Here is a 14974-nt window from a genome sequence, read left to right on the forward strand (position 1 = left end):
AATAGATCTCGGGGCGAATAGCGCAGTGGTTATTACGCTCACCTTCGGACCGTGGGTACCCGGGTTCGAATCCCGCCTCGCCAAGAAAGTTTATTTATTTGTTTCTTTACCTCGCTCTCTGTCTGTCGCTCTTTCTTTCTCCCTCTGCGCCTCCTCTCCTCCTATGCTCTGCTTCTCACTCTCTCCCAGCTCGGCGATGCTGCGCACAATGAGACCAACCTAGCGAGGCTTTAACAGCTCAGCTGTAAAATTAATCCCGAGTCCGCCCACTACAGTGCGTCATAAGCAGATCGTGGTTTTGGCACATAAAAACCCAAATTTTAATTTTAAGTTTTACTCTGCCGCCAACTTTCAGAAATTTTCTTGTCCTGCATCACTTTTTCTAACAACTTAGCAATGCTTCCTTGATATTTGGTCCGAATTTCTTAATTAGCCTCACAGGTGTTACATTTAATCTCATTGCAGTGCAGGTAGAAATTTGTTCGACTGCATTTTTCAATTGGTATCCTTAAGCCGTAACTCATTTTATGCGTTCGCCTTGTTCCTTTTATTCACTTTTTCACGGATTGTTCCGTCACCGCTTTCGAATGACACGGCTACAGTGCCTGTAATCAAATTCAGCGCGTCTTGTCCCTTGAAATTGATTCCGTCTGCGTCCTGAGTGCGATACTTGAATGCTTCATTCTTTCTGCGGAGAGATTTAACATAATTTAGAATTTTCTTCATGTTTAATTGCTTTTATTGCGCATTCCTCATACTAGAGGCATTCCCCAGCGGCGGAGCATCGTACCGCTCTGCGTCAAGGCAGAGCAGCACGATTCCAGAAATTTTGGATGACTTCTTTTACGTATAGGGTGTGCTTCAGAGCAGGAACTACTATAGGAACACACTGTCTACTGCGCGGATCGAGTTTCTCCTGCATTATCGCTATATGCTATTTTCTGAGAAAGGATGGTGTTAAGGCATTTAAAAGCGGCTGCTATAATTACTGGTCAAGTGAAAGTGATTCGATGCTGTGCGGCGAGCCTGTTTTGCTCTTTGTAGGAGAAGCTAATCGCAGAAGGTGCACCACATGCACTGGAAGGACGCCTAAGGACGCTGTTTAATCTGGATACACACGACGGATTACACATGCCCGTGGGTGCGACATCACGTGACCCCAAGTTTCCTGTTTTCCGAGTGCCGCGTCGGGAAATACCGACTGACCTTTTTACTACTTGCCCGACGGAGTAGTTATGGAGTAAACGAAGGCACTTTGCCTGAAAACTTAGTAGCTTTTCTTTTTTCTGTTTTCGCTTTCTTCACCCCGGAAATGCTTTCAGCAAGCTTATGTGTCACACGTTTGTCGTGAGCCTACGCTACAAACAGTATACTGCTATAATCGTGACGCATCGATGGGACTTTTTATTTTTTCGTGTGCGGCGAGAAATGGCTAAATTGAGGTGCTGAAAAGCTAAAGATTGACATCAGGGCTCTCTCTGTGGTGGGAGAAAATAGAGCGTCAAAATGTATATTCTTTCAAAATTTGAAATATTCAAAATTTTGACCACGTGGGGTTCTTTAACGTCCCAGAAAACACGGCGCACGAGCGTTTCTTTACATTTCGCCCACGTCTAAATGCTGCCGCCGGGGTAGGGAATGGAAGCCGCGGCCTGTTCCTCGGCAGCACAACCCCAGATCCACCATGGCGGGTGTCGTCAATGACGAGCACGAGGCAGACAGAACGACAGCATTCTCGGCAGGAAAATGGAGACTGAGGTAAATAAAAAAGGGGGGGAAAAAAAGACAACGACAATAAGACAAACGAAGTGAAGGGTGAGGTTCGTGTTACGAGGGACGCTTTCCGTAGCGGCGCCGTCCGCCTGAAACGGCCATGCAGAGTGGGTCGTGCGATTTCCTGCCTTGGATGCTTTCATTTGTGCCGTGCTGGACCACGAGACACGATGTAACGTGAGAGATATACCCGGCAGGACGCCGCGGAAATGCAAGATGCCAACACCTCTGAGCAGCGCGCGATATTGGGCGACTGCGGGAGGAAAGAGAGACAGCCAACGAAAGGGTAGAAAAGCGCAGCTCTGCGACCACTGGCCGAGCATGGGAACAGACAGTGTGGGGACGATGAGTGCATCCGCGCAGACGTCTTCTCCCGTTTGGCGTGGGCATTGATACCTGCCGCAGTCGAGGCAGTCTCAGTCAGTTTCCACGTCCGGACCAGCCGTAGGCCAGGGTGCGAGTCGAGGCTCCGGAAAGACTGACAGAAAGTGTAAGTACGTTCAGTCATGCGCTCTATTTTCTACCCCCTGTGGCATCTTGTACAGTATATACATGCAGGGTGAGCCAAACTTTCAAAATATGCGAATGCTACGTAGCTGCAGAGAACCTATAGGAAATGTTGTTTGCCGTCGCTGGTAGATACTCAGACTATTTTTGCAATTATTATAGTTAGATGAAATGTGCCAACTAGAAAATTGTAGAGCAGCGTGAAAAACTCCCAATGCAGCTTTCCGTTGCTCAATACGTGTTACATAAAAGTGTTTTTCCGAGCGTGAAAGATGCCCGCGAATACATGCAAAGTGCCTCGAGCGGCCTGTTGCGCGGCTATTCTGCGTGTATTCGCGGGCTTCTTTCAAGCTCGGAAAACGTTGCAGTTTCGCCCGAAAGGCGAAGCATCATTTGCGATAGCAAATTAGTAGACAGCAATATAGAGTAAGGATAGTAGTTTTATCGGCCGTATAAACTTGGAAACATTCGCTTACTACTGAATTAACAAGTATGGTGTCAGCGCGCACAAGCAAACATGAACGCATCACACTCGATGACGCCGGACACTCGCTGTTTTTGACACTCGCCAGCGTTTTTCGCTGGCGAGTGTCGCCTCGTTCGCCTCGTTTTGACGAGAACGATCTGAACTGTCCCCCCGGCCTCGACGGCGAGCTGCGGCTTGTAATGCTCTATGCACAGCAGTCTGCTGGGCCCGATAAAGCCTTACAACTGCAACTTACATGTCGGGCACGCTGCGTTTGCAGGCACCTTAACTAGATGGCGTCACCATACTGGCGAGGGCTGGGGGTCACGTTTTTTTTTTTTTTTTTTTTTGATAGCGCGCCTCGTCTGAATCGCATCTCGTCGACTGCGCCTGCGCACGCTGCGTTTGCAGACGCCTTACCTAGATGGCGCCACCATACTAGCGGAGGCTCGGGTCGTCTGTTCCTGCGGCTTGCCTTATAGGGCATTTTTCCGCTGCCCCATAGCAAGCATTCTGTGGCTCAGTGGTAGAGTATCTGGCTCCCATGCAGTGGGCGCGGAGTCGATCCCGGCGGGAATCGGGTACTTTTTTCGCATTTCCGGCGATAGCGGTTACGGCGGCGTACACCGTCGGCGGCGGCATCATCGCGAACCAAAAACGGCTATTGGAATGAGCCCATAACAGCTTACGCTGTAAAAGAAAGACATCTGAGTATCTCCAAGTGACGGCAAACAACATTACCTTGGTTCTGTCCAGCTACGTGGCATTTGCATATTTTTAAATCTTGGTGCTATCGTTGGGACACCTTGTGTGAGCATAGTTCCGTGGTTACCGGTGCTTGCGCCTGTACGTACATTTTTTAGCTATCACGCAGCACTATTTTAAAAAAGAGGAACGGCGTTACGCGAAGCAAACCTAGTGCGTATTGTTGCCAGTGCAGTGGAGTAGCCGCCAGTAATTTTTTCGTTACTGATATTTAATTTGGTAATTGTAATTAATTATCTAACTTGAGAAGTACTGTCCTAATTATCAAAGTGTCGATGAGAAGATTGTAGAGCAACATGAAAAACTCCCGATGCAGCTTTCTGCTGCTCAAACGTGCTACATAAAGGTGTTTTTCCGAGCGTGAAAGAAGCCCGTGAATACACGCAGAATTGCCGCGCGACTGGCCGCTCGAAGCATTTTCCGTGTATTCGCAGGCTTCTTTCACGCTCGGAAAAACACTTTTATGTAGAACGTATTGAGCAACAGAAAGCTGTATCGGGACTTTTTCATGTTGCTCTACAATCTTCTCATTGACACTTTGATAATTAGGACAGCACTTCTCAAATTAGATAACTAATTATAATTACTTAATTAAATATCAGTAACGAAAAAATTACTGGCGGCACTCCACTGTACTGGAAACAATATGCACTAGGTTTGCTTCGCGTAATGCCTTTCCTCTTTTTTAAAATCGTGCTGAGTGATAGCTGGGACACCCTATATATGTTCTTTATCTAGCATTTTTATATACCTCTAATTAATCTTTTTTTAAATTTACCGTGTACCGCTACTTATGATTTTAAGAGATCAGGTCGTATCAATCTTTTCCCTGCTTTTTTTTCCACCAGTGCTCTAATCGTCTCTTGCTTATATCTACGGTTGATCTGTTGATGTTTCCTTCCACTTGAAACATTAAGCGCTTCTGGAAGTTGTAGGTTACCTATACAGTTCTCGCTGGGTGAATCCCGTCGCATTCCATTAGGATGTGCTTAGTGGTCTCTGGATCTTTACTGCAGCATACACATGCCTCATATAGTTCCGAGTATTTGCTCCAGTATGTTTTCGTCCTTAGGCAACCGGCTCGAGCCTCAAATAGCAAGGCACTGCCCTTTGTGTTGGCAGCGCCGCTCGCCGCGCCATCTGGCGTTGTCTGCTCGAGTTACCACGGCGCGGCGACGCGCCGCCGCCTCCGCAGTTGTGTTGCAAGCGTTCGCCGCTTGCATGCGGCATCACGTCAGAGGAGGAGCCGGTGAAACAGTGCTGCAACAGAGGAGGAGCTGGCGTTGCATCGTATATATAAAAGGGGCGGCTCGGTGGGATTTGTGGGCAGATATGAAAAGTGAGTCGGAGAGACTGAAAGAAGCCAGGCTTCGTCGTCGGAACGTGACCAAGAGGAGGCAGCGAGCCGAGGAGACGGAGGAAGAACGAGCCGCACGCCTCAAAAAGCGTCGTTAGTACGAAGCGGCCCGGCGAGTGGATTCAGATGAGGATACCACCCGAAACGTGTTCAAGTCACTGGACGACAACCCCTTATCCTCCCGCCTCACCGACCATCGGGCCGTCACTGTGGCAATTGAGAAACAACAAGATGAAGACTTTCAAAATAGATGTGTTAATTACACTTTTAAAATGTCTAGTCTTTAATGGAACTATAACTTAACGAGAGGTAACAACCAAACCTAAACACTCAGACGTACGAAGCTAAACGATAAAGATGTAACCGTAGAGAGAACCAAGCTAAACAATAAGATAACAGTACCTCTCACTACGCACACCCAGGCATAACTGAGTTAAGCCACAGCCATTTTTTTCGTGTGTTGACTCTGACGTCCTCGACTTGATTTGGCGTCACCGCTTCAAGGAGCACCGAGACAGACTGTCTGTTGAGTCGCCGCCTCAGGTTGTCGGTAGCAAGTTCTAGTATAAATAGAATCGTACTGACAGCGGTATTCCGAGTTGGTCCTACAGTCGACGTGCCTGAAGACAGGTAGGCCGTGGTGTTTCTTCGTTTCGCCTTGTGGCTCCTCACAAGCTGAAAATCGTCATCGGAGAAGTCCTCACTGCTGAGCGAGTAGACACTGGTATCGTCGCGGTCGGTGTTGCTCTGGAGGCCGGTCCGCTTCCTAGACGCATTGCGTTGGGGCGAAGTAGAACTCGTGCTCTCGCAAAAGGCAGAGGGGTGCAAACAGCAAATACGAGCCTTCTATTACGGCGGAAACAATTCAATTATACGTGTAAGGAGGAGACAAGGTGACTAAATCAATTAGATGGTTAAATAAAACATATGCGCAATATATAGAGGCAAACCAAACAAAATTAAAAACATGGAACGTAGTGGAATGTAGTGGAACATAGCAGCACTGGGAGCCGAGCCAGCGATGCAGTACGCCTGTGGACCAGATAAATCGGGGCGCAAGCAAACACAAAATGCTGCACCGCGTTATAGTAATACTTTAAGGTGAAGTAGCACCTACGCTAACGCAAATGGAAGAGTACATATATGTACTCTTGTTCCACTTGCGTTAGCATTTGCAGTATGCTGCAAATCCAGGCCTCCTGTCTATTGCGGTGGAAATTGCTCGTAAGGAGGAGCCGCGGAAGAAGAAATGGTTCAGTGGTTAAATTGTCCATTCATAAGGTCTAATTATACTCATTTATGCACTATTCTTTTGGTTCCAGTTTCACCCTTTTCTACCTTTCGTTTCAGTCTTGTAATATAAAAGATATAATAATAATAATAATAATAATAATAATAATAATAATAATAATAATAATAATAATAATAATAATAATAACAAAAACACTAACAATCATCATCATCATCATGGATAAGACGTGGGGCATTGCGAAACTAGGAGCCGAGCCGGATATGCAGTACGTCTCTGGACTAGATCAACTTTGCCACGAAGAGCGTGGCAAAATACCGCAGTGATATTGTAAGAGATGCTCAGGCGGAGCATGTGCCGGCCTTGTTCGCTAGACTAAACCCGCCTATCCACCAAACTCTCCACAATCCACCACGAAACTTCAAACGCTGCACCGCGTTACAAGAATGTCTTGCGCTGAAGCAGAACTCATGCTAATGCAACTGGCAGATGAAGTCACGCAGGAAAGCCACCTTTCTGCTGCGGAGTACATTGTATATATATATATATATATATATATATATATATATATATATATAGTTACATATTTATGCATATATAGTTATCTACAAGGAAATAACCTGTCGTGAAGACCAGATAACTAAACAGTACACTTGAAAATATAACACAATGGTGCCAAACGTGGCAGATGGTGATCAACACAGAAAAAACAGTTTTTATGACAGTAACGAATAAAAGAGCGCCCATGAACTACCCGTATTATTTACAAGGACAGATGTTGAAGAAAGTAGAAGACTATAAATATTTAGGCGTCATAATTTCATCAGATCTTAAATGGGGCAAGCAGGTAATACATATGTTGTTAATAAAGCACTGGCAGTTCTATACTCGTTAAAACGGTCGCTTAGATCCGCATCCATAGATACTAAACGCTTAGTCCCTAGTTCGCTCTATACTGGATTATGGAATAGTATGTTGGTTTCCCTTCCGTAAACAGTACATAGCAAAATTGGAGAGCGTACAAAGGAAAGCGATTAGATTTATTTTTAATAAGTATCGCCATCTTGACTCCCCTACAGAACTATTAAGGCAAACTGAGCTTCCCACTATACAAAACCGAGCCCGACTACTTCGTCTTAAGTTTCTTTTCCTTCTTCTTAATGGTAGTATGAATATCAATGCGAGTGACTACTTACAGCAGACAGATACACGTAGTTCTCGAACAAAACACACCAAGCACTTAACAGAATACAGATTTCACAACGACATATTCAGGTACTCATTTTTTCCACAGGCAATCCGGGAATGGAATCTGTTGCCTGATGACGTTGTCACCTGCACATCACTGCAAACCTTTATCGCCAAGTTAACAAACAACGCTTTCTAGCTGCTATATGCACGTAGGCGCGCTGTGTCGTACAATGGCATTTTGAATCACTTCGCAGTGTCTTGTTTTATGCCCCGATATATATGTGGGTGTGTATGTGTATATATGTGTGTTTGTATAAGTGTGTATATATATGTGTATATATATATTTTTTTTGCTGTTCATGACTACATTTTCTTTCTTCGTTCTTCTTTTTTGTACTAACCTTCCAACACGGCGTTTACTACTTTTCCCCCTCGTTTTATAGCATTTGTATAATGAATATAGAGTGCATATTCCCTGTTCACTTAAACTTATCTATGTCCGCGCCTACCTAAACCGTGTTCTCTTGAATATGTATCCTGCCCCTTTCCTGCAACAGCCTCAAATGTGAGGCTAGCAGTATGTTCAAATAAATAAATAAAATATAGGACGTTTTCTTTAGCAGCACCAAGTGTCTAAAAATCCCCTGTGGCACATAACACAATTCTGACCCTTGTGCTAAATTGCTCCATGATCCGGACATTACTTCCACGAGCAATCAAATACGTAATTGATTAATCACCAACATTTATTTGAATAAGACTTTTGCTATTTAATTTACAGCACATATTGCAATTTACGAATTGTAGCTAGTGAACTTGTAAGGCATATCAACTTGGAACGAATTCTGTAAATTGTGCCGGTTTTGAGATATGCGCCGTCAAACTTGCTGCAAAAATGCACTATTATTCCACTTACTTTTTTACGAGAACACTGTTTTAGGAATTGAAGCGCAAAATTAACCATAACGCCGGTGTATTTTGTCGCACACTTTGAAAATTAATATCTCGAAATTAGTGTCACCCTCAGTATTCGTTCGAAGTTAATATGCTTTGGGAACTCACCGGCTACAATTTTGCAATTGCAGTGTGTGCCGTGAAGTATATAATTAACGAAAGATAAGTAATAAATTTTTCTTAATTAGTTGATTATGCTCTTTGATTTCTCGTAGAATTAATATGTCCGCCTTATCGAGTAATTTAGGTTAGAATTGTGTAATCAGCCACATGCGATAAAAAAAAAGTGCAGCTAAAAAAATTGCGCAAGTTGATAAATATACCGCGGTGGCAGTTTCCGGATGAAGAAAGTCTCCATTATGGCGTAAAATTATACTACACGCTATAGAAGTGACGCCAGACACGAACGCAGCACTGGTCACCTCACGACTGTTCTGCAATATTTCAAATCTATCTGCACAATCTTCAGAAAGTTGGCGTCGATGCGCTCCGTCTATTAATTCACCTTTAATCGCTAATACGAGGAATACACTTCATGTCAGCAGTGTTCTGTGATGGCTTATTTGGTTTCACTCATTACGCGAGCAAACAGCGCTTCCTATGTTAGGCAGAAATTGACTTGCAGGCTCGCAATTGGAAGAGAAAGTATGCATGCTTCCGACAATCCCCGCAGTTGTTGCTGCTATAGAGAGAGAACCCCTAGGCCATTCAAGAAATACTTCGGTGCTTGAACTTTAACTCTTATACCGGATGTTTTACGTAACTTGAACCAAGCTTCTAAAAAAAGTGATAAAAATGAGACAAATGACAAAAAGTCGCAGTTTCGCTCGAAATGCGAAGCCTCAATTGCGATAGCAAATTAGTAAAGAGCTATACGGAGTAAGGATAGTAGTTTTATCGGCTGTATAAACTTGTACATACTCGCTTACTAACTGAATTAACAAGCAGTTATCAGCGCGAACAAGCAACCATGAATAGATCACACTCGATGACCGCAGACAGCCGCTGTCAAAACGCTGGCGTGAGCAAGCGTGGCTGCAGTGAGCGAAGGTTCGTTCGGTCTTAAACCGAAACTGAGCGCCGAAAGCACAGCCCATACAAAGGTAGGAGCCGTGTGCAGAACGCTTTCAAGATACGGTGCGCGCGACCGCCCGCAGCCGCGCTAAGTACAAATACGCAGTTGCTGGCAGAGTAGAAGGCGCACCCCCTCCCTGCCACGCTGCCTTCCCGCTTTCCTCCATTCGCGTGCGATATTGAGTCGCCAGTTAGCCTTGCGCCGTTGGTGCCGCAGCACAACGTCGCCCCCCCTCCCTCCCTTCCATCCTCCCATGGCCTTTCGCTCGGCGGTAGACATCGCGTTTGCTCTCCGCCGTGCGTTCGCTCTTTGTGAAAGAACGCGTCCCTCGCGCGCTCTCACTTGCACATACAGCATACGGCGCGCGGCGACGATATTATCGCCCTTGGACTTTATACGGAACCTCACGGCGACGACGACGACGGCAGAAATTCGCTTGAAGTGTCCATATAGTTGTTATCGCAATAAAAGCACATTGTTCGTAGTCGTCCTCAGTTACTCAAAATATTTTTTGAACAGCGATTGGTTACGTTATTAGTTAAGTTCAATAATACAAAATTTTAAATATTCGTTTTAGGGCATGCATAAATTGTAATATTTGAAAAGCTGTAGAGTGTGCTCAGAAACACCCAATGAAGTTGGATCCAAAAAGAAAAGCAAGGAAAAAAAGAAAACAAGCACAAAAAACACACGGTAGTGTTTCTCTTCACACAAACTCCTCGTCCTACGTGACCATAACCAAAACTAGTCTACTGGCATGGAAAACAATTTATTTGTTCCATGAAAAATTCTCGGTGTTTATATACCGACACAATGCAATTGAACCCTCTAATGGGGAAAACGGAGTTCTTTTTTGCAGACAGCCCTGTCAATGCTGGGGCTATGTAAGAGTGCTATAGCGCCTGCAGGCGCCCCTCTGTAGGTGCACATAAACAAATCATAAATTCAATGTAGTGTTTCTGAAATAGGGACTTCGTACACGAGCACCTAACAAATTCTACGACAGCAAACACCAAGACGAATGTTACCCACCCTCAATGAGAGTGTTAGAGAGGATGATATACCAAACCTTTGTTCCCCTGATTTAAAGCCGTAGTGTACGAACCGCGAAAAAGTTTTACTGACTGAGTAAAATGTGCCAACTATTCATTTCACAGCTGCGTGGCGTGCGTGTGACGCTCGAGAAGTAAGTAACCGTCGAGCTAAGGCCCCCCTATCTTGAATTTCGGTGCACAAATGATGAAATTGGAACAGGGGTCACAGGAAACTACGCAAAGTGAAGCCTCTGTTGACAACCTACAGGGTGTTTCAGCTAACTTGGGGCAAGTATTAAAAAAAAAAAAACATAGGTGCTACGCGTGTCGTATTGGCGCAGTGTTGTTCTGAGCGGCATGGAGCACGTCACGGTATTTTTTCAATCCGCCAAGCTGGGTAATTAACAAAGATTACTTAATTAACTTTTTAATTATTAATTCTAGCGAAAAATCTACAATGCAAAAGTTGTAGCGCTTGTTCAGAAACACCAGATTATTTAGTAAAATCTAAGATAACTGCCCTGATTAATTTTTTCCAGCGTTTCATTAAAGTGCGCGAAACAAAAAATACCACGTGGCTAAAGCGCCGCGCTTTTAGTGCCCTCAAATGTAAGTTGAACGAATTAGCAAAGGCTCCTCCGTGCACAGAGGTCGATTGAACAGGCTGTCGGTGACTGCGATCGTGTTTTTTACCTCCATCCTTCATCCCACTGTCACCCTCTCCATCGTGTTTCTTCATTGGTCCGAAAAGAAAAGAAAAAAATGCCTGCGCTGCGTTAAATGCTGTCTCCGGTCCCGTATCGCATTCGCACGTGGCGGCCGCTTTGTCGTAGAATTTTTTTCTTTAAACGGTACGCCCCTTTTGTCATATAACGTCCATCGCAGTCACCGACAGCCCGTTCAATCGACCGTGGGCGGAGCAGCCTTTGCTCATTCGTTCAGCTTACATTTGAGGGCACTAAAAGCGCGACGGTGAGCCGGCAGTCACGTGGTATTTTTTTTTAAATTTCGCGCTCTCTAAAGAAACTCTGGAAAAACATTAAGCATGGCAGTTATCTTAGCACAGATTAAATAATCCGGTTATTCTGAACAAGCGCTACAACTTTAGCATTGAAGATTTCTCGCTAGGGTTAATAATTAAAGAGTTATATAGTAATCTTTGCTAATTATTCAGCTTGGCGGATTGGAAAAAATATCATGACGTGCTCCACACGGCTCAGAACAATACTGCGCCAATACTACACGCTTAGCGCCTTTGTTTGTATTTTTATTACTTGGCCCAAGTTAGCTGAAACACCCTGTATATATCTCATGTCATCTGTTGATCAATTTCGGCCCGAGTCAGAGGCCGGTATCACAAAGGCGCTGGTCCGTAAACGCAGTTCAATATTGTCCATCGCTTTCGCTATTACATCATTCACAACCACGATTTACCAGCAGCATTTTTTAGTCCACCAAAATCATGAACAAATGAATCTTAATCTTAAAGAGACTGTCCACACAATGACAATATTTCTCATAATTGACTTAACATTGTACAATGGTGAATCTGTAAAAGCACTAAGTTCGGCGGAAACTATGGAGATGTAAAGGTTGTTGCAACGGCAGTGTGAAGTTGTAAAGAGCAGCTTCTTCCTAGTGACGCCAGCGCTTCAGTTGTATTGTCATTTAAACGATAATAAACTTAGCACTTCTTAATGGTGCTACAGTTTGACAGGAATTCCTTTTCTAGTTACTGAAAATTGTGAAGAGGGTTCCTCAATAAGTTCCCATTTAAGGTCAGAAGCACGACGTACTAGCCGTTGCTTCACCTCTGTCGAAAAGAACACCGCGTTATTTCCAGGCCTGAAGTGACATCTCTAGCAGCAGCCGCATTTAATGGGTGGCGAAATCCCATTGTTCCCCCACGCTTTAAATTATGTGGTCCTCAGGACCAGATACTAAGGCACGGGAAGACCAAACAAGGGGTTGAAGAGGCAATGCAAACAACACACTGGGCTATTACGTAGTTTCACGCCCAAGCAGCGTGGCAATCTGGACGTGTGTTGACATACGTTTACATAAAGTGCCGCGAGGTTAAACGCGCCAAATGGCCCCGCGCCAGACTGGTAGCAAAACTAATGGCCTGCCGTCGCATGACACGATAAATGTAAAGACCCTCGTTTTCTAGCCAGCACACCGAGTTCAGAATGCATTCAGCGGAGACTCTCGATAGTAGCGCCCTCTGTACTGCCGTAATACACAAGACAAACAGAAGGGTGAACGAAGCATACAAGAAAATATGGACGGAAAATGAAAAATAAATGTTTAGGTCGAACAAATTTGCAGTCGAGCCAAGAGCAAGCACTGAAGGCCTAAACGACGGGAGAAGGCGAGACAAATCGCCTGGTTATGCAGCATGCACAAGAGCTTACAGAAAAGAGACAGCAACAAGAACAACCACAACAACGACAACAAGAGTACACTGCCATTTCTTCTGCTACCTATTACGTTGGTTGCGAGAGACAGTCCGCAAAATGGCGTGCCGTCAAGCTTCCGCCGCGTACACGCATGCACGCCGCGTAACGGCAACAAGAATCATAAGAGCATGTTGTGTTGGTCAAAAATCTCAATACCGGAAGATAATACATGTAAATGCGCGCAGTGCATCCGAGTATCAAATGGTTAATAGTGCCGAACATTTAGAATCCTGTAGAGAGATTTAAAAGCAGAAATTATGGTCTTAAGAACTACACGCAGCTCTTATGTGGTTGGCTGCTTTCGCGAGTCGTTAGTTGGTTTGTAGTTGACGCTCAGAAGGCATACACACCCCACGCGTCCCCAAAATTCCCACAGGGGTCCATAGCGAAAACTGCCACGGGAACATCGGTTTTTAGCTTGTCGCAGCAAAAAGGGCTATAGCCCTCGCAAGCATAGTCTCCCTATAGTGTTAATTGCTTTTTCCGTGAGGGTCATTGAAAAATAATGGCTCCTTGTGACTATATATGGACAAGGATGAACTAATACGAGATGACATAAAGTGGACTTTTTAGAAGAGAATCACAGCTCATAAGCGCGGACTGCAAACAGTAATTGGGCTCACCAGCTCATTTCTTAGAGGGACAGTCCGGCTATTCCAAACAGGAAGACAAATGGTGTAATGTGCACGAATGTTGGTTTACATTCAGCTTAGAGGGGAAACAGTTTGCGTGCTTTTGGAGAGACTGGGCAGTGAACCGGGTGTTACATCATACAGGCATCTCGATTCCTGGTCGTTTCTCGCCCCTTGCCTGAGTCGCATCTACTACTTTCCTTTAATTTAGCAAATTAGGCCTTCTAGACTCACTGTATAGCTGTGTGTTTCACCGGCAACTGTCTGCGACCACTCATGCCGAAGAGAGCCTCCTTTGACATCACAATGCGACAGCCTGGCGTCGTGATATTAATTTGTTAACGTGACAGGGGTTGAAATCTTGTTTTCATTGTTCACCGAGAGAGAAATATGTAAATGGTGGTTCTCTAGTGCACGAAAAATTCTTATTTTGCCTCTTTCGGAGCCAGAACACGATACATCTGAAACCTTCGAATGTTGGTGAGCCTATACGGTAGGGTCGGATGACCCCTTTACTTGACCCGTATTAACATAAATTGTATACATAGCTAGCCTAAATTGTCTCTTCTCCCCACCTCACCCCGTTCCCTCAAGAAAAGGGGAAAAGAGGCAACACAGGGCAGTCCCTCAAACCGGTGACAAGAATATGCTTTCGACTTATATTATCTCAGCAGCGAGCACAAAGTCTGTCGCACTCTGTCGCAATTCACCGCACAGAAGTTCAAAACCGACAAAGCCGGTCTCTCTTGAAATACGGTAGCGTACAATAAATGTGGGTCAATTTATGGAGTACCCACGTGCGCGCGCATTTGTAGTTACAGTTTCACGTTAGTTAGATGATAATACAGTGATTACTGATTATAATGAGTAAGAAAATGCCACATAAACACGCCTTCGAAGTTTAGGCCCACTCGTGGTGTCTACATAGGTGGCATTTAAAAAAATTATATTTCTCTTTAACGATGCGATAATGCACTGCCAGACTTTTGTATTTTTCAAGATATCTTACGTCGATTTGATCATTTACTTCAGTGTCACTTTCTATGTTCAATGGGGACTCGATTGACTAATGGCCAACAGCATCGAACTAGAGCGTGCGCGAAGAGTAGCTGCTTCTGACCTGCGTTTCGGTGAGGTTGAGTGACGAGGAGAACTCGGCGCGCTCGGCGATGGAGAGGTACTGCTTGACTCGGAACTTGCGCTCGAGCGCAAGCAGCTGCTGTGTGGTAAAGGGAGTCCGTGGCTTGCGGTTGCTCTTGTGGCGTCGCAGTTGACACTTGACCGGCAGCGAAGGCACCTCGCCCGGCTCTGCACCGGAAAGACGTGCCCGTGAGACCGCAGTCGTACGGATCAATGGAGAATGACGCGTGCATTACGAGGTTCGGTTACATTAAAGACGTCTTCCACTCAAGGCATCCGCGTCGTAATAGGAAGCAAGGTGCGACGTGCGTGATAACAACGGGAAAATAGCCCAATTTACAACGTCGCGCATCCCCTGGTGTAACCAACCAT

The 14974-nt window shown here is 45.0% G+C and overlaps 1 protein-coding gene across 1 annotated transcript in view; it reads right to left on the reverse strand.

Moving 5' to 3' along the window:
* LOC119464328 (homeobox protein MSX-2-like) overlaps positions 1 to 14974 on the reverse strand; it is a 74059-nt gene that overhangs the window by 11091 nt on the left and 47994 nt on the right. Inside the window, exon 2 of the mRNA XM_037725250.2 lies at positions 14583 to 14770. Within this exon, the coding sequence (XP_037581178.1) occupies positions 14583 to 14770 (188 nt within the window). The remainder of the gene's footprint in view (positions 1 to 14582; positions 14771 to 14974) is intronic.

Source organism: Dermacentor silvarum, chromosome 1 (genome assembly GCF_013339745.2).
Source record: "Dermacentor silvarum isolate Dsil-2018 chromosome 1, BIME_Dsil_1.4, whole genome shotgun sequence".
Classification (NCBI taxonomy): Eukaryota; Metazoa; Arthropoda; class Arachnida; order Ixodida; family Ixodidae; genus Dermacentor; species Dermacentor silvarum.